The 20,102-nt window shown below is 36.8% G+C and overlaps 1 protein-coding gene across 1 annotated transcript in view; it reads right to left on the minus strand.

Moving 5' to 3' along the window:
• The window catches only part of PHIP (PHIP subunit of CUL4-Ring ligase complex), a 127,117-nt gene extending 107,308 nt beyond the window's left edge, over positions 1-19,809 (minus strand). Inside the window, exons 1-4 of the mRNA XM_087817480.1 lie at positions 19,603-19,809; positions 19,429-19,487; positions 19,271-19,300; positions 19,019-19,078 (exon numbers count right to left, since the gene is read on the minus strand). Coding sequence (XP_087673606.1) covers positions 19,019-19,078; positions 19,271-19,300; positions 19,429-19,487; positions 19,603-19,642 — 189 coding nt within the window. The 5' untranslated portion in view covers positions 19,643-19,809. The remainder of the gene's footprint in view (positions 1-19,018; positions 19,079-19,270; positions 19,301-19,428; positions 19,488-19,602) is intronic.
• Positions 19,810-20,102: the final 293 nt, after the last annotated feature.

The raw sequence follows: 20,102 nt of genomic DNA on the forward strand, positions 1-20,102 counted from the left end.
GGGAGTTCCTCAGGCAAAAATTACGAAAACTAAGTACTTTTTCACTCTCATTTTTCTCATGAGTATATGGTGTTTTCCAGAGGCCACATGACATGTGATGTTACAACAGAATAAAAGCAGAAGCAGATAAGAATCTATCTTTATTAAGCCAGACAGTAAATGTTCTCAATAGTGTGAAACAATGACATTATTCTCACAAGTTTGTTTCGGAAAATAATTATGTTATTTTAAAACTTACATTAACATGAAATAAATTTATTAGATTTAAATAATGCATTTTAAAATGTTTTATTTTTTAAATAATATAAGATTATAATCCACATAAGCAAAGGAACTTCAATAATTTTTACTAATGTAAAGAAGTTCTGAGGCCAAGAAGTTTGAGAATTGCTACTCAAGTTCATTTACTAATGGCAATTTTAGTATGAATTTCTTATAAGCTTGATTCAAGGGGGTTTTATCATTTCATTCATCTTGTAGTATCTGTTATATTCTTAACTGCTGAAGACCATGAATGGTATTTCTAAAAACTTAGCTAGTATTCATCCTTCTAAGCTGAAGCTAATTGACAGGAACTTACTTTACTTTTCCTCATAGTACACTCCTGGAATGGAGACAGCTTAGAGCCATAGTGTAACACTCTTACAGGATAATTTAAAACCGTACTATGTCTGGCATACAATAGATGGTCAGTAAGTACTGAGATAATGAATAATTCTGAAAAAGAAGTTCTAATACAAATTATACACACTACATCTCTGCTTTTGAGATTCACAAAGCGCAATAACATTAAAGCCTCTGAAAAATCTTGAAATAAAAACTATCTTATTTTGTTTAATGCACAATTTCCAAAACTCGTTAGCTTTTGGTTCCTTTTTCTCCTAATATCATCTTGATTCAAAAAACACTTTCAACTATCTGCTTCAGTATGATTAGCTAAATAGAAAAAGCATTTAAAAGAAAATATACCAAAATAAGAATTTTTACAATTATATTTATACTTTTCTCTAATCTTTCTTAATTTGCTAAAAATAAAATCTAAAAGAAAAAATATCTAAAATATTTATAAGGTTCCTTCCATTTCTAAACTTGTATATGACAATTATTCTAATGTGACTTCTTTAAATTGATCAAAATTCCTTGTAAAAATTTTACTTTAACAAGAAAGTTCATCACTTATTAATGTTAATTTTGTGATGATCCTGTGTTAGTCTTCTTGCAAAATACATTTCAGGTAATGAACCTGAAAATTCTTATTGCAGAATTTCATCTTTTAATGAAATATTATTAATCCACTTTTTTCCAACTAAATCTTTTCTTGATGATTTAGTATGTTACAATTTTTCAAAATCAACTTTCACTTTTAAGTTATAAGAGATACTTTCAGTTCTTTAACTCCTCGTGCTTTCTGGCTTTTGAGACACAAGCTCATCAATCTGCTTAAAATCTATTCTTTACCCACCCACCTCCACTATCACTTTCTTTCATGTCTCAGTCTATGCCTTACTGCCTTACATGAGCTGTTACACCACAACTGCTCCTTCTTTGTGTTTCCATGGCACATTATATACTCCTTCCCAAATGTCCCTTTATGCTCCTCCCCCCACTCCCAAACACTCTGTAGTACTTACCATATTGTATTAATTTTCCTTAATAATACCCAGACCTCAGTGGGAATCTAATGTTAGGGAATCTAATGTTAGTTATGATCCTCTCCCTCTCTCCTGCAAAAAACACAAATATAGGCCCTACCACAATCTTGCCTTGTGTGAGGGGGCTCATAAGACACATGCCACTATACTAAAATTGCCAATTTATTGGTCCATGTCCTGCATAAGACATGAAATTAGATCTTATTTACCTGTCAACCCAGTACCTAAAAGCAATACTTAGAGTGCTTAATAAATTGTTAGCTAAATGAACACATGAAAATATGCAGAATCACTGACTTCTCTTCTATCTAGCCATTAAATAGTGAAGTTCCTTATGGTCTGAGATCCTGGAAACCAGTTCCAGAACCTCTTTTCTTTACACTCTATGCTCTCTCCTTGTACAATCCTTAAGCACATCAAACTTAAAACACATCTCTCTTTGGAGTCCCAAAGCCACCTCAACTCAACATATGTAAAAATGTGAACTCAATCCTCATGCCAAAGCCCTCCTAAATGGCAATACCATATACCTAGCCTCAAACCAAGTCATTTTTTTACCACTGCCCATTCCGCCCTCCCACCTCATTCCCAATATCCAAGCAGTTTCACCAACTCCAACTGATTTGTCCTTCCTACCCTTAAACCCATCTACCTCTCCTTCACTACCACAACAGCCCAACTTCAAATCATCTTTGCAATGCACTCCCATCTTTCCCACATCCACTCATACCCTCTACATCATCCAAATCTATTCTCTATTTCCTTAGAATGAACGCTCTTTCCAAAACACGCGGTCAAGTCACTCCTACCTAAAACCACCAGAGGCTTTCCTTATTCTGAGCAAATTCAAACCCTTAACATGGTCTACAAACCCTGAAATGCATTTCTGGTCCATCCCTATTTCTATGCTTTACCTGGCACATTCCCAGCCTTACACTCTCCAGCCCCCACTTTCTACATTTAGACACACCCATCTTCTTTCAGATTCTTTACCTGCACTCTCTTCTGTCAGTCTTTTCCCATGTGATGCCCTCATTTCCCTACATCCCCTTGCCCACGCAATTCTTCTATGTGCTTCAGGTCTTCCTGCCAATGTAACTTCATTTGTTTTCCTAACTCTATTCAGTCTAAGTGTGTTATCTTGGGCACATATACTCAGTGACTTTTCTTAACTCGTGTTATCAGCTTATGATTATACATTTTAAAGTATAATGATTTAATGCTTTTCTTCTCGAGTTCACTACAAACTATAAGAGAAAAGGGACTATATTTCCATTTGGTCCCAATTGTCACACACACTACATATTTTTAAAAAATATAAATTATCATTTACTACTGTCTTTTTCTAAACATTATTCTTCATGAATATTACTCCATGCCACTATGGTCAATATTTAAAAAGTAAAAACAAAAACAAATTTTAAAAAATTAAAATACCTCATTTACAGCTATACATATATAACTTTTAATTTACAAATTAGTAAGAACCCCAATCTTTAATGTTAAGCTTTTCAGTTTGAATAAACTGTTATTTTATTTATTTACACTAATAAAATAATTAAAAGGAAATTAAAACTAAAAGGAAAATTTGAAATATTCTAATAAAATCCCTTATACAAAATATCTATATTTGGGTTCTCAGTAATTATTTATACACTATTATATGGGAAAAATAAAACACAACTTCACTTCCTCAGTTCTAATATACCCATTGCTTTCCGTGACCAGAGCTGCTTTCAAGCTCTTTAGATATTCAACACATAAAAAATATTACCAAATTATAAAGTTTGATAAATATTAATAACACAGAGCTAACACATAATGACTGCACACTAAATGCTCGCCCTTGGGGTAAATGTGGTAAGTCTTACATGTAACAACTAAGTTAATTATTTTAACAACCCTATGAGGTACGTACCATTATTATTCCCATTAGTAACGAAATTATGGTGCAAAAAAGCAAAACCACCATTGAAAGTCACACACATTCAGTGGATGGTAGAGAGTCAAACCAAGGCAACCCAACTCCAGAGTCCACATTCATACTGCCCATCCCCAAAGTACCTATTGCTTCTAATGTATGTATGTATCAGTGTGCAAGTAAGCTGTAAAGAATACATTTTACATAGTTTTCAAATGACATTAAACTGAGCAAGAAAAAGAAACGTTTTGAAGTTCATTCTCATTACAAAAAAAATGAGCTCAAAAACATGAATTCCTATAGGTAAAGGGGAACACTTAAAAAAATCTAAGGATACAAAGATAAAACTAGTACAATGACTTAATGACAACACTATATATACTCTCTACCAAAATGGCTAAAGGAAATCAACGTCATCAATCCTGCTTTTGTACATCACTAAGATTAAAATTTTTAACTCTTAATTTAAAAAGAGGGAGATCCAAGATGGCAACGAGGTAGTTGGAAGCTACACTCACCTCCTCCCAGGACCAAACTGGAATTATAACTAAATTATAGAACAATCATCCTGAATAACCAACTCAAGACTAGCTAAAGAGAAGTCTTATAACCAAGGATTTACAGAAGACACATAAAGACTGGTAGGAAAGGCAGAGACGTGAAAAAAGCTGGCCCCACTACCAAAGGAGGCAACGGAGGTTCTGGAGGGATGTTTTGACTGCAGGGGTTTCTCCCTGAAAGCGTGGAGTCAAAAGCACAAACCGGCTTCCCAGCCCAGAGCACCAGAGCCAGGAAGAGGCACACACATAACATTTGGCTGTGAAAAGCAGCAGGGCTTCTGTCCACTAGGAAGAGACAGGAATCCACTAAAGACACAGGCACTCTTAAAGGGTCAATGAACGAAATTTTGTTCACAGCCACTCGCCCTGAGCTATGACTGAGCAAGAGGGAAGTGGAACAGAGTCGTGTGCGGAGAGTTGGGGTTTGTGGCTTAGGGGAGAGTTGAACGGACAGATGACAGGAACCCTGTGCTAAGTTATTCTCTCTTACTGCAGATGTCATTTTTCTCGGGTGGCACACTCCCCTCCATGCACCATCAGGGAAAAGCTATACTCTACCCTCTGAACTCCCTTTCACCCCAACCTGCAGAGCTTACGCCCTGCTGAGGAGTACAACAAGAGACTCCTTCAGTAAATGAGTCTAATAGGCAGCAGGCAGGCAGAGGTGGATCTCAGGGGACTTTTGGGATCTCTTGGGACTTTTGCTGGCCTCCCCCAGGCCCAATGCTGATATAACCAGCTGGTGCATAGCCTCGTCCTTTCTGAGTGCACCCAGGCCCAGCAGAGGCAGCCACGAACTGTGGATTGCCTGTAGCTTCAAACAGGTGACTGAAGGGCAGTCACAGTTAGCATCTTACATTGGCCTGAACCAGAGTCCGGTTGGAGCATCACACCGTACACGAAAAGGTTGTGGGTTCAATTTCCAGTCAGGACACATACCTAGACTGCAGGTACAATCCTTGCTTTGGGGGACATACAGGAAAGCAACTGATCAACGTTTCTCTCTTGAATCAATGTTTCTTTCTCTCTCTCTTTTTCTGTCTCTCTAAAATCAGTAATTATGTCCTCAGGTGAGGATTAAAAAGTAAAAGAGTAAAATGGCAATAAATGCATACCTATCAATAATCACTTTAAATGTAAATGGCTTAAATGCTCCAATCAAAAGACATAGGGTAGCTGAATGGATAAGGAAACAAGACCCATATAGATGCTCTAAAAGAGACCCACCTCAGAATGAAAGAGACACAGGCTAAGAGTAAAGAGATGTAAAAAGATGTTTCATGGAAAGGGAAAAACGCTGGAGTAGCAATACTTATATCTGACAAAACAGATTTTAAAACAAAGGCTACAGTAAGAGACAAAGAAGGACACTAGATAATGTTAAAGGGAGTAACTTAAAAGGATATAACCCTTATAAACATTTATGTAACCAACAAAGAAGCACCTAAATATGTAAAGCCAATCTTGATGGACATAAAGGGAAAATGTGACAGTAATACAGTCATAGTAGGAGATGTTAACACCCCACTGGCATCAATGACATCTATTCCAGAAAGAAAATTAACAAGAAAATGGTGGCCTTAAATGACATACAAGACCAGATGAATTTAATTGATATGTTCAGAGCATTTCATACCAAAGCAGCAGAATATAAATTCTTTTCAAGTGCACATGGAACATTTGATAGGACTGACTACATGTTAGGACACAAAACAAGTCTCCATAAATTTAAGGACACTGAAATCAGTATCAAGCATCTTCTCTAACCATAATGGTATAAAAGAAGAAATCATTCACCAGAAAAAAACTGGAAGGCAGAGAGGATAAATAACGTTATTAAACGATAACTAGGTTAACAAAAAGATCAAGGAAGAAATAAAAAAATACCTCGAAACAAATGAAAATGAGAACACAACACAAAATCTATGTGACACAGCGAAAGCAGTCCTAAGAGGGAAATTCATAGTATTACAGGCCTATCTGAAAAAAGAAAAAAAACTCAAGTAAATAATCTAACTTTACCCTTAAAGGAACTCAAAAAAAGAACAAAGCAAGCCCAAAGTGAGTAGAAGAAAGAAAATAATACAAGTCTAAAAGTATAGAAAATATCAGTGAAACCAAGAGCTGGTTCCTTGAAAGATAAACAAGACTGACAAACCTTTAACTAGACTCATCAAGGAAAAAAGAGGGAGGGCAAAATAAAATCAAAAATGAAAGAGGAGAAGTAACAACTGACACCAAAGAAATACAAAGGATTGCAAAAAACAAACAAACATTATGAACTATACACCAACAAATGGGACAATCAGGAAGAAATGGATTCATTTCTAGAAACATACAATCTTCCAAAACTGAATGAGGAAGAATCAGAGAATCTGAACAGACAGATTACAACTAGTGAAAATGATGCAGTAATAATAAAAAAAACCTCTCGCCCGGCCAGGCGTGGCTCAGTGGTTGAGCGTAGACCTAGGATCTAGGCAATTGGGGTTCGATTCCCAGTCAGGGCACATGCCCGGGTTGTGGGCTCACAGCTGATCAATGAATCTCTCATCATTGATGTTTCTATCCCTCTCTCTCCCTCTCCCTTCCTCTCTCTGAAATCAATAAAGATATATTTAAAAAAACACACAAAAACTCTCAACAAACCAAAGTCCTGGACTTGAATTTTACCAATCATTCAAAGAACACCTATCCTCCTCATACTATTTCAAAAAATTCAAGAGGAGGGAAGGCTCCCAAGCTCTTTTTACGAGTCCAGCATTATCTGAATTCCAAAACCAGATAAAGATACTATAAAGAAAGACAATTAAAGGCTAATATCCCTGATGAACATAGATACTAAAATCCTCAACAAAATATAAGCATACTGAATTCAGCAACACATTAAAAAGATCACACACCTTGATGAAGTCAGGTTTACTCTGGGAATGCAAGGTTGGCACAATACTTGCAAATCAATACGTCTTATACATACCACACAGACAAAATAAAGGACAAAAATCACATGATCACATCAATAGATGAAGAAAAAGCATTTGATAAAATACAGTACCCATTTATGATAAAACACTCACTAAAGTGGGAAGAGAGGGGAACGTATCTCAATGTAATAAAGGCCATAATATGACAAACTCACAGATGATACCATACTCAATGGGCAAAAACCACAAGCATTTCCCTTAAGTGGAAAGAGATGTCCACTTTCACCACTCTTATTCAACACAGTACTGTAGCAATCAGACAAGATTGCTCCTTTGTCAAAAGCAATCAGACAAGAAAAAAATAGAAGTCATCCAAACTGGAAAGGAAGAAGTAAAACTGTCATTATTTGCACATGACATGATACTGTATGTAGAGAGCCCCAAATATTCCACCAAAAAACTACTAGAACTGATAAACGAATTCAATGAAGTAGCAGGATACAAAATATCCAGAAATCAGTTGCATTTTTATACACCAATAATGATCAGGAAGGGAAACTTTAAACAATTCCATTCACAATTGTTTCAAAAAGAATAAAATACCTAGAAATAAATTTAACCAAGGATGTAAAAGACCTGCCCTCAGAAAATTATAAGACTGAAGAAAGGAACTGAAGAAGATACAAATTAATGGAAGCATTTACCATGTTCATGGATACAAAAAAAAATAACATTAAAATGTCCATATTACCCAAGCAATCTATAGACTCAATGCACTTCCTATCAAGTTATGCCATATTTCACAGAACTAGAGCAAATATTCCAAAATATACATGGAACCACAAAAGACCCCAAATAGCCACAGCAATCTTGAGAAAAAAAGAACAAAGTTGGAGTAATGATGCTGCCTAATATCAAACTATACTACAAGGCCATAGTAATAAAACAGTATGGTATATACAGATCAATGGAACAAAACAGAGAGCCCAGAAATAAACTCACACCTTTATAGTCAATTAATTTTGACAAAAGAGGCAAAAACACACAATGGGGTAAAGATAGTCTATTCAATAAATGGTGTTGGGAAAATTGATATGTGCAAAAAAATGAAACCAGACCACCTTCTTATACCATACACAAGAAAAAACTCAAAATGAATTAAATACTTAAATATTAGACATGAATCCATAGAAATCCTAGAAAAAAAGCACAGGCAGTAAAATCTTGGACATTTCTCATAGCAATATTTTCTTCTGTTATATCTCCTCGGACAAAGGAAACAAAAGAAAAAAATAAACAAATGGGACTACATCAAACTAAAATGTTTTGTACTGCAAAGGAAGCCATCAACAAAATGAAAAGACAACCCACTGTATGGGAGAATATATTTGCCAGTGGTACATCTGATAAGGGGTTAATATCCAAAATTCATAAAGAACTTATACAACTCAACATCAAAATAAAACAATCCAATTAAAAAATGGGCAAAACACCTGAAGAGATGCTTCTCCAAAGACAACATACAGATGGCCAATAGACATATGAAAAGATGCTCAACGTCACTAATCATTAGAGAAATGCAAATTAAAACCACAATGAGATATCACCTCACACCTGTCAGCACGGCTACCATTAAGAAATCAACAAACAGCAAGTGTTTGGCAAAGATGTTGGTGGGAATTCAGACTGGCACAGCTACTGTGAAAAGTAAGTATGGAGTTACCTCAAAAAATTAAAAATGGAACTGCCTTATAACCCAGCAATTTCACTTCTGGGAACTTATTCAAAGAAACCCAAAGCACTAATTCAAAAGAATATATGCATACCTATGTTCACTGTAGCGTTATTTACATAGCCAAGATTTGGAAACAGCCCAAGTACCCAACAGTAGATGAGTGGATTTACACAATGGAATACTACTCAGCTGTAAAAAGAAAGAAAGCTTACCCTTTTCAACAGCATGGACAGATCTGGAGAACATTATGCTAAGTGAAATAAACCAGTCAAAGAAAGCCAAGTACCATGTGATTTCATGCATATGTGGAATCTTATGAACAAAATGAACTAACTAGCAAAATAAAGACAGACTCAGAGAGTAGGCTGACAGCTGTGGTGTCGGGGAGGAGGCTGAGTTGGGGGTGGAGGGATTGAGCAAATTATAAAAAAAGAAAAAACTTATGGACAGCGAAAACACTGCGGTGATTGCCAGGGAAAGGGGAGTGGGGGATGGTGGAGGAGGGTATAGAGGGGATAAATGATGATGGACTGAGACTTGACTTGGGGTGGTGAACATACAGTGTACAGATGATGGTTACAGAACTGTGTACCTGAAGCCTGTATAATTTTGTTAACCAGTGTCACCCCAAAAAACTCAATGAAAAGGAATAAAAGAAAAAAAGAAAAAGAAAAAAAAGATTCCTCTTACATGTGGAAAAGATAAAAATGTTAGAAGAGAGTTATAAGTAGATTACACTAAAGGGTTAAAACTGTAAAATTAGATTATGATTAAAAAATAGATTAAAAAAATACACATTTATCAGTAGTGTTCCACTTTTTTAAATCCATGCCCCTTTTGATAAACATTTCATCTCCTCTCCCACTAAGATACAAGAGCTGCTTTATGGATGCAACACCTGATGCCAACTCACAGATTCACTCCTAGACCAGTGGACTAGTCAGAGATTTTTCAAACTTCTCATATTCCTGCCCCCACCTCCAATACCAATTGAGAATCACTTGATATAGTAACAACAATCTTTGGTAAACTGTCTATAACTAATTGCTAAAACCTGAATTAAACAAAATTATCCTTTTTTTGTAAATATCATGTTACATTATCTAAATCAGAAGTCAGCAAACATAATCTGTATAGGGTCAGATGTTAAATATTTTAGTCTGTGTTTCATATTAAAACTCTTTTTAAAAGTATTAACTGTAGCTCAGGAGCCTTACAAAAACAGGTCTGCACAGTTTGCCCACATCAGCCATAGTTTATCCACCCATATCTAAAGAATGACCCTTGGCTCTATCAACTTTTCTAGCAGCAGGGGTAATACAATCCTGCAAAACAGAGGCAACTCTGCTCATGCCTTCTCCCTATTGGCCCAAATCATAAATCTGTAGCACTCCTTTCTCAGGCTGCACATATAAAATACTTCTAGAATTATCATTTACATTTTGAACAATAGGATCATCTTCCAAAAATACGAACTGTAACAAGGAAGGACTAAGAAAAGAAACTGAGCTCTTTGAGCGGTTTATTCTCCTGCATTTTGGGCTAAACCAACCTGTTTCTGTTTGGTATGCTACTTCATATAAACATCTGTCCCTTCCAGCCAAGAAAATGTTCTCATTATCAGTGGGAGGTACTATTAAAATGTAGGTATTATCAGTGGAAAGAGAATATAAAGAACCTGGAAGCCACTGCATTCTACCAGAAATACTGTCATTAAGAACTTCTCTAATCAATTTTTAAAGAAAAGGTCAGTAGTTTGATTAAGGGCTCTAAAGTCAAACCACCTAGATTTATGCTTCCAAACTAAGCATGGGAAAAACATTTACTTGAAGTCTCAATGTCCTCATAAGACTAGGACTGTAAGAGTCACCACCTTGGAAGGTAGTCATAGTACCTGACGTAAGAGGTGGCTTGTTGCTTTAATTATACTCTCCATTACATACTACAAGTTGACCTTTCATGCTAAAAAAATCTTTCTAGACCTAAACAGGGAAACAAAAAGATCATCTTTTAAGGACCTTTTCCAAGTGAAATAGATCAATATATTAATTCCAATAACTTGATTTACCTGTGAGACCTAAATGCCAGTCCTTCGTCTAGCATATAAGACGTCCCTATGAAAATAAGATCCACATAATGATTACCACTAACTAGCATGATCTGATTTGACTAAGTTCTTCATTTCCAGAAAAGCAGATTGGTTCTAAAAAGTCAGTTTTTCAGATTGTCTCATCTATTTTCTCACAATTTTTTCAGATTTGAAAGGCTAGCTGCTTTTGCTCTCTACTCTAGTTTTGAGTACTAAATGGTCAGCTTAGCCCTGGCCAGATAACTCAGTCAGAGCATCGTCCATACACCAAAGGGTCGTGGGTTCGATTCCCACTCAGGGAACATACCTAGGGGGTTTGATCCCCAGTCAGGGGGCATGTATGGGAGGCAACTGATTGATGTTCCTCTCCCTTCCTATAAAAATTAGTAAAAAAAAGAAAAAAAATATCCTCAGGTGAGGATTAAAAATAAATAAAAGGTCAGCTTAATGGACTATAGTTCCTGTTTTTATGACTATTCTAGCATATAAACAAAAATTATAAATTTAAAAACCCTATTTGCTATTTAATCACTTTATAAGCCTATTACTAAAACCTAGCCCCTAAACTTCTCATTATAATTATAAATCTCTTACCATTATTACAAAGTATATGCTAAATTGTATCTATAGTCTTTAAAGCAAGTGTACATGTCCTCTGAGTAACTTTTTTACTAACAGCATCTTCACATAGACAAATATATGGAATACTAGTTGTCAAGTATCCTCCGAATTTATCTTCACAAACAAGTACAGTCAAGTACTCTGCCCACTTCACAGGTAAAGAAAACTGAAGTCCAAAGGTTACACAGTTTGTCCAAAGTCATACATTTAGACAGGAGGAGAAACAGTATAATCAAACCCAGATCTCCAGGTTTCAAGTTAACTGTTATTTTCCTTACATTTCAGTTTCCTTCTCAAAATTTTAGCCCCACCACCACCACTGTCACACAGGTTTTATGATTATAAACTTACTAGAACCATTTTTCAAGTCAAATCTTCTAAGCTGGGAACTGCTCTCAGAAGGACTCTTATATGCCTATGATTTCTTTATAATTAGAAGTATAATAAAATTAATATAAAATCTTATTAGGTGTCAAAATTAATCTTGGTGGTCTATTTACTCTTAATTAACTGTGAATAAACACACTTGAAAGACTGTTTTATATTCACAATTTAGTCAACCACCTAAAAATTCATTTACATAATTCAGTTAGTATAATCAATACAACTATCAATACAAATGTATCATTTAAAGAAAATGCAATATTGCACTTCCAAATTTTATTCATCACAATATATGTTCCGTTAAAAATAAAAACTATCGCCCAGCCAGGTGTGGCTCAGCAGTTAAGCGTCGACCTAGGATCCAGGCGATCAGGGTTCGATTCCCAGTCAGGGCACATGCCCGGGTTGCGGGCTGCAGCCGATCAATGACTCTCATCATTGATGTTTCTAGCTCTCTCTCTGCCTCTCCTTTCCTCTCTGAAATCAATAAAGATATATTTAAAAAAATAAAATAAAAATAAAAACTATCGAGAATTAAAGTTTCCACAAGCTACAAAGGATGCTCTATAAAAATTAATTTGAAACACAACAAAACTTAACTATTTAAAATAATACATTTTGAAGTGTTGGTTTAAAATCAAGTCATATCTAAGCAAAATCTGTGCAATAAAGCAATCTTATTTAAAACATTTACTTAGTAATTTAAAATTCAAATCTATAATTATGTTGAAAAACTTACTGTCTACTAATTTAAAGATGAACAATTCTTAAACTGTTTATGCTTAAGATGCCAAAGTAAATAATCTTAAGAGATGGGCCAGTTTCATTTTTAGTATGTTTCAGTTTCAAACACTGTAATCAAAATAACTAACACCACACCTACAATGACAGTAAAGTTAATTCAGAAAATGTCTATTTCTCCAAGTTGCCCTAGAATTTATTATTTCCACATCTTAATACTAAACCAGAACCAAGTGACACAAGCAAAGGTAAATATTTCTTGCATTTTTATTACAACCTATGATAGACTATGTGCCTGTTATTTATCCATGACAGTGACCAAATGGGTCATGCCACCATGACAACAGGTCATCTGGACTCCAGAATACTACATGGATTCTTTATGTGCTTCCTTTGCAGAAGGCTGCCACCATTTATGCTACCATGAATTACCTAAGCCTTATACTCCAAATCTTGTCTCTCTTACAATTTGAATTACTTTTAACTTAAGTAGAAGCTGTATCAGACCATGTTGCTACCTAATTTTTCTTAGTATCAAAACCTCTCATCCAACCATCTTTTTCCTTATGTGATCCCTGAGCTCCAAAAATGTTGTTTGTGTCTGTGGGTTTGGCAAATAACTAAAGGTAGACCTGCTTTAAACCTGATGACTGCCCTCTCTGTAGAGACCAAAGGTTTTCACGCCTAAATATTTCAACGTTCATTACCATTATTTGATTTTTCAGTACCCTGAGTTCTCAAATTCCATAAAGAAAAAAATTCTATCATTTCCCCACAGTTATAAAATACTCTATATTCCATATGCTAAGTAACATATTTAATAATTCCAAAATAATTTAATTTTCCCACATTACTCATTTCACAAACATAGCATCTCACATACAAAACAAAACAAAAACCCCCAAAACTGATAACTTTACACATTTTCAATTCATTTCTAAAAATTTTAATTTGGTTCCTATTATATAAGAGCCATTTATCACTTTAGATGTAATTATGAAAGCAACTTAAATATTCTAAAAATTTTACTGTTAATAATTTTTTCTAATACACTCATTTTAATGACTTTCTTGAAGTTAATTAAAAGTACATTAAAATAGGAAGTGATTCTAAATGTTTAGTAAACCGTTCCTTTGCTTAGTATTACAGACATTATGAATTCTAAAATTTATGTAAGGAAACTACTAGCAAGAATAAAATTAACCTGTTTGGTATTCCTTGTCCAGAATAAGTTGGGCAAAACAGAATTTTATTTGCTACAATTCTGTAGTGATATGATAACACAAACTTGGAGGGAAAGTATGGCTGCAATAAGTGAGAAAAGGAGTTTCTAGTTATCTACCTGATAAAGAAATTCCAAGTGGATTGTAAAACTGACATTCATAGGATTTACTTAATGTTCACTTAAGAATTTTTAAAGTCTTTATTAAATTCTTTAATTAAAACATATATATCATTAAGCCATATTAACAAGACAAATTAACACTGACAATTTCCAAAAAGAAAACAAATTATTGTGATGGTTTTAAATTACACAAATCTCTGGATAGGAGGAGCCAGGTCCAACAACAAAGTACCCTTCACATATTCCTAAATGTCACCTGATCAAAAGAAAAAAGCTTCATATATTCTCTAACCAATTCTGGATATTTCAACCTTTCAAGTACCTCTTAATGTTAATTGTTCCATAAAAATAGTCATAGTAAGAATCACTACGCAGACCATCAAAAGTTTTCTAGATATCTACACAAACATGTTCTAAAAATTATTTATTTTTGGTGTTTACTATCCTTTTTTCTTTGTATCTTAGGCTTAATTATTTTATTCTTGAATCTAAAAGTAATTATACTAATATCTTTTGAAGTACTAAAGTGGTCTTTTTTATACTATAGCTATTATGTTCAGAAAGCTATGCATACTTGTTTCTGAAATAAAAGATTTTCTTAAACTTTAATACATTAGGAAGCTATAATTGAAACAAACTTTAATACAACTACTAAAGTTCAAGTAATAGCAAACGTAAACCCTTAGTATCTGATTTGTGCCAGTCCGTTATTGGCCCATTTCATAGGCTGGAAAACAGACTCCTGTAGTACTTGCTATTCTGCCCCATAACAATCCTCTAAAGCACCACCATGTAGTTAGGGAGAAGATAATACAACTTCCTCTTTACATAATACCAATTCAAGGTATTAAGACTTTGGCAGGTACTTATTTCATTCTGAAATGTTTGTAAATGTCTCGCTTTTAAAAATAATGATATAAGTACCAATTACATGTGTAAGAAAGAAGTTTTGTCCACTTCAGCCCTTCAGCATGAAATATTGCCTTTACAACTAACATTGTATTTGTTATAATGATTATGATATATTAAAAGCCGCGTTTTAGAGGTTACCAAGCTAACCTTACTATTTCATTGATACTCTGCTAAAAAAGGAAATGGAAACTCTGCAGCTCACATTTATTTCATATGCCCCACCCCAACCCAAATTATACTGGTATTTTTGCAAAGTACTATATTATCTTTAATATAGAATGGGATTCCCTGATTCAAAAACATTTAAAATGGTATACATTTTTCCCCCTAAAACTTGCCTCCCAGGTTTTTTACCTTAACTTTCACATTAATCAGCACATTCTAAATAAATACATACTTAAGATACATACCTAAATAACTCCTATTTGTGGTTCCTATTCATCTCTAAATTTAAGACCACCAATAATTTATGAAACCTAATACTTAAACCATATTGAAAAACATACTAATTATAGCATAAAGAGGTAGTGTACAATGTGGTGTCTCAAAAATCTTCAACCTTGCAAGGAGAAATCATACTACAACTTAACCATGGCACTATCAAAAGCATTTATAAAATTTTAAAATCTGCATTTCTCTATACCTACTTTTCTGTGTTTTGGATAATAAAACTCCAAAAGGAAAGAGTTGAACTCTTAAAGACAATGTACTGCTATTTCTAGTTCAAAATCAGATTTTCAGATTAGAAAAATTGTAATTCACTTATTTCATGAATAAGATAACTGGGGCCCACAGAAATCCTGCAGGTTATCTGCTGGCAGGGCTAAGATCACAACCCACATCTCCTGGCTCTCAATCATTTCACTTAAATAGAAAGATTTCTAATAAAGTGGGATGATTTTAAGAAAAGTAAATACCACTATAAAACATAAAGTAAGTATTACATTATTTTAACAGATTAGCAAAACATAAACCCAGTTTTGGAAAGAAAAAGAAAAAAGCTTTGTAAGCAAGAAATATAATCAGTCTCAAATCTAGTAAAAATGCTTAAAAATTCTACCTCAAAAGTCTCTCATAAATATGCAATCACCACTAATTAAGGTGGCAACTAGAAAGGGAAAGTTAACCAACTAATTTCACCATGCAAACTAATAAAATAAATAATTGTCCAAAAATTAGTTGCGTTTTCTTATACTATAAAAAAGCTTGTCTCCTAAGCCTGGCTCCATTTAAAAAATAAGAATTCTGATAAAAGTTTAAAAAATGCCCTTCTGCTTTAAAATCGACCTCAAATTTTTTAAAATATAAAATTGATTAGACATATACCATGAATCCAAAAAAAACTTTTAATTTCCTATCAAAATGTTTTAAATCTTAAGGTCGATGGTAATAATCACACTGAAGTTTTATCAATCACACTTGAAATAAATGCACCAATTTTTTTTTTAAATCTGTAAACTTTTAAAACTGCTCATAAAACTCCACTTTCCTCTTGGTCAAAACTCAATCACTGATTTTATCTGTAAGGCGACTGCAGATACTAATCTACACCTATTTTTAAGCTCACAAATACAAATATTACTTCCCATCCCAAATAGCTGTAATTTGAGATTTTTCTAGAAATTTCAATCTGACATATGAATTCTTCCATTTAAAATACTACTCAATTTATCAGTAACGTAGCAACAAATTTCCAGGTAGAAGTAGACACTACTTAAACCACGAAAAATAGTTATTATTTTGGTTTCACACACCAAAATAGTCTTCAAACCAATGTTAAATGAAAGTAATTTGATAGGAAACAAAGTTAAACATGTTTAAGCCATAAGAATAAATTAAGACAATAGAGAATACTATACAGAGTTTTGCATGTGTTCACCTAGACATAAAATTCAAGATCCTACTATTAAACAAAAATGTACTCAGATAGCTGGTGTTCCAGAATGGTTTCAGAGCACACTAAATCTCAATTAAAAAGTTGAAGGTAAACGGAATACCCACACACCTACATATACAGTTTGATGGATATGAAAGCACCTTGAATGATGCTTTGTATCCATTAGATACAGAGTGAGCAACATGCTGAATGAATAAAGAGAAAATGGGCCAGAAAACTCTGAATTCTAATGAGAATTTTAAGTGTCTCATGAGTATGCCAACATGACTGTTCTGGTATAAGGGTGAAAACACTCCAAGAAAGACCCAATTCCATGCGAAATAGGCAGATTTTGATAAATAATACACCGATGAAGACATGTGTCCTAAGTCTTGAGAAAGAGCCAGGAATATAAATTCATTTTATGAATATTTGAGAGACAAGAAACCCCTCTCAAAAAATTAAATTAAATAAAAATCAACATTGGTACCCTTTATGTTACTGGAGAAAACAAAATGATATTCCTACAAGGATAAGACATTCCCATTATTTGGCCAAATACCATTAGCCACTTCATTTTAAAAATATAAATATAACATTACCAACTGTCTCCAAGAAAACACAGCAATCTTTAATAACTTGGGGTTTGTGGGTTTTTATAAGATGCAAAGATGAGTTTTGTAAAAAATCTGCCCAATTCTTAAAAATGGAAAATTATAATGTTTATAATATTTTTTCAAATAACAAGACAGACATGGAAATCCACTTGAGATCTAAAAATTTAAATACTGCAGTTATTGAATTTGAGTTGGCCTCAAACTCTATTCATTTTAGCCAAGTATTGAATGAAAGTAGCCTAAATCACTACTTGAGAACTGCTAATTTTCCATTAAATTTACTAAACCTAAGTACCCTTGCTTATTTCAACAGCTGTAAGCACTTACCAACAACCTATATTAAGTCTATAAGAGACTTAGACGCATGTTAAATGTTCTACATCCCAATGAAATGAAAACCATCAAATCAAAATCACGTCATGCCTTCACCTTACACAAGTCATTCAATTCTAAGCTAACTTTGAAACTTCCTAATGTTTCAGAAACCCTCATTAAATAACAGTCATTATTAACTACATCACGACATCAGTTGCAGTATGTCTCAGAAAATCAATGTACTGCATAGATTTCAAAGGCTTGATTTGCCCCGAGTGAGTGCTTTATCTGCCTAACACACACATATTCATAAAATCAACCTAAATCAGTTTAGGAGAAAAGAACATGGAAAGCTTAACTCCCAGATACAGATACCTTACTTTTCACATTCACAATACTAAAGTGATAGGTCCACATTTAGAAGTCATTTTCTACAAATTACTAAAATAGTCATCTTGAAAACCCACAAAATTAAGTAATAGGCATTTTAAGCTACTTAACAAAATATCCCAAGATAAACTGAAAAACTTTTACTTCCCAAGTTCCACCCTAAGTAAATACATGAATAAAAATCAAAACGCTTCAGTGGCCTCCAATAACCGTTTTTAATTAAAAGGGGCATAACACGAGAATTAGGAGAATTAGAAAAAGCCTGTTAAACTTCTGGATTTAGGGCATTACAAGCTTTTACACTTCTGCGAATATTTTGGTAAATGCAAGATGTTCTGCTGGCCAACTATCATCACACATCTGAACCCCTCCAACAAAAAACCTAGCTCTGAATTTAAAGAAAGCAAAAAGAAACGCGAGAGAGAAAAAAATATATAACGTCTTGCCACGGTTCCGCCGCCGCTGAATAGCCTGCTTGTGAAATGCTAATGCCACTTCGGAGCGGTTAGTCACCAGCTATTGTGTGGGGCTGGAGAAAGCCGAGCCGACCGCGCGAGCAGCGCTAGCGAGCGAGCGCGCCCTCTTTCCTCGCGCCGCTCCCGCCGCCGCCTCGCGCGCCCCCGCGTCCGCACGGACGCGCGCGCCAGCCCCTCCTCCTCCGGCCTTGCACTGCACAACACTCATGACGTATCTTTATTTCTAGCACATTAACAAAATATCACAAATAAATTGTCGGCAGCCCCTACGGCCCCGGGGTGCAGGTCCCCCCGGCCACTGCCCCCCAGAGCCCCCGCGCCGACCTCCCAACGCTCCCCCTGGCCTTTGGAGCTTTCACGTTCTGGGGCCAAGTTTTTGTCTCTGTAAAAAATTGCGGGAAATTCAATTTTTATTCGACTCGGGGAAAAGTTTCTTTGCTCCGCGACGTGAATGTCTCACCAGATTCTGGTAGGTCCTGGGATGCTCCTTCCCGGTCCAGTCGGTGCGCCGGGGCAGCAGCTGCGGGGAGAGGACGTCCCGTGAGCCGGGCCCCCGGCCCCAGCCCGCCCGCTCTCCTCCCCCGCCAGCCCCGCGCCCCGGCGGGGACCCCAAGCCCCGCGCCCCACGCCCCAGCGGCGGCGGCAGCAGTGGCGCCGCGGCCCAAGGGCGGCCGCGCGGCGGCAGGACGCGGCGGGCCGCCGCCGCCCTTACCTCTTTCTCGGCCACCTCGCGGATCAGCACCTGCAACAACAAAGCGGGGAGAGCTGAGCCCCGCGCCCCGGGCCGCGGCCCCGCCGCCGCCGCCGCCGCCCTCCCCCACGCCCGCGAGCGGCGAACGCCGGCCCGGCCCGCGCCGCGCGCCGTCGTACCTGAGCCGCCTGCTGACAGGGTCCATCTTCCAGGAACCGGGCGATGAGGAAGTAGAGCTCTGCGCGGGAGAGAGGGACGGGGAGACACACATGCTGAGCGGCCGGGCGGCGGGGGGCGGAGGACCGCGAGCGGAATCGCCCGGTGCCAGCGGCCCCGGTAGCCCCTCGACTTACCCGATCGCAGCTCCGAGAGGCCTTTCCTCTCACAAGACATGTTTATGGGTCACTTCGGGGCCGCTGGCGGGACACCCCGCCGCCGAGGGGAAGCGGGGATGGTGCCGCCGCCTGCCCTATAGCTGTCACTGTGTGTTCACGAGCCGAGCCTCGGCTCCACCATTCAAGCAACGGCGGCGGAGGCGGAGGAGGAGGAGGAGGAAACAACAACTCTCAGGCAGCGGCTACGGCCGCCGCCTCCGCCGCGGATCCCTCCGCCGCAGAAAAGAGTCCGTCGCCTTCACGGCCCTGGGCTCGGCCCGCGCCCCCGCCCCCCGGAGGAAAAAAGGAGTGCCCCGCGCCCTGCGCCCCCAGCGCCCCCGCGCCCGGCGCGGCGAGACCCCCACCCACTCCTCCCCGGCCGAAGGTGCGATTTATTTATTTATTTCCAGTCGGAGAAGATGTCGGAGCCGAAGCCGCGGGTTGGCTGGGAGGCGCTTTCTCTGTGGAGGCCGATCGCG

This window comes from Miniopterus natalensis, chromosome 5 (assembly GCF_054644295.1).
Source record: "Miniopterus natalensis isolate mMinNat1 chromosome 5, mMinNat1.hap1, whole genome shotgun sequence".
In the NCBI taxonomy this organism is placed as follows: Eukaryota; Metazoa; Chordata; class Mammalia; order Chiroptera; family Miniopteridae; genus Miniopterus; species Miniopterus natalensis.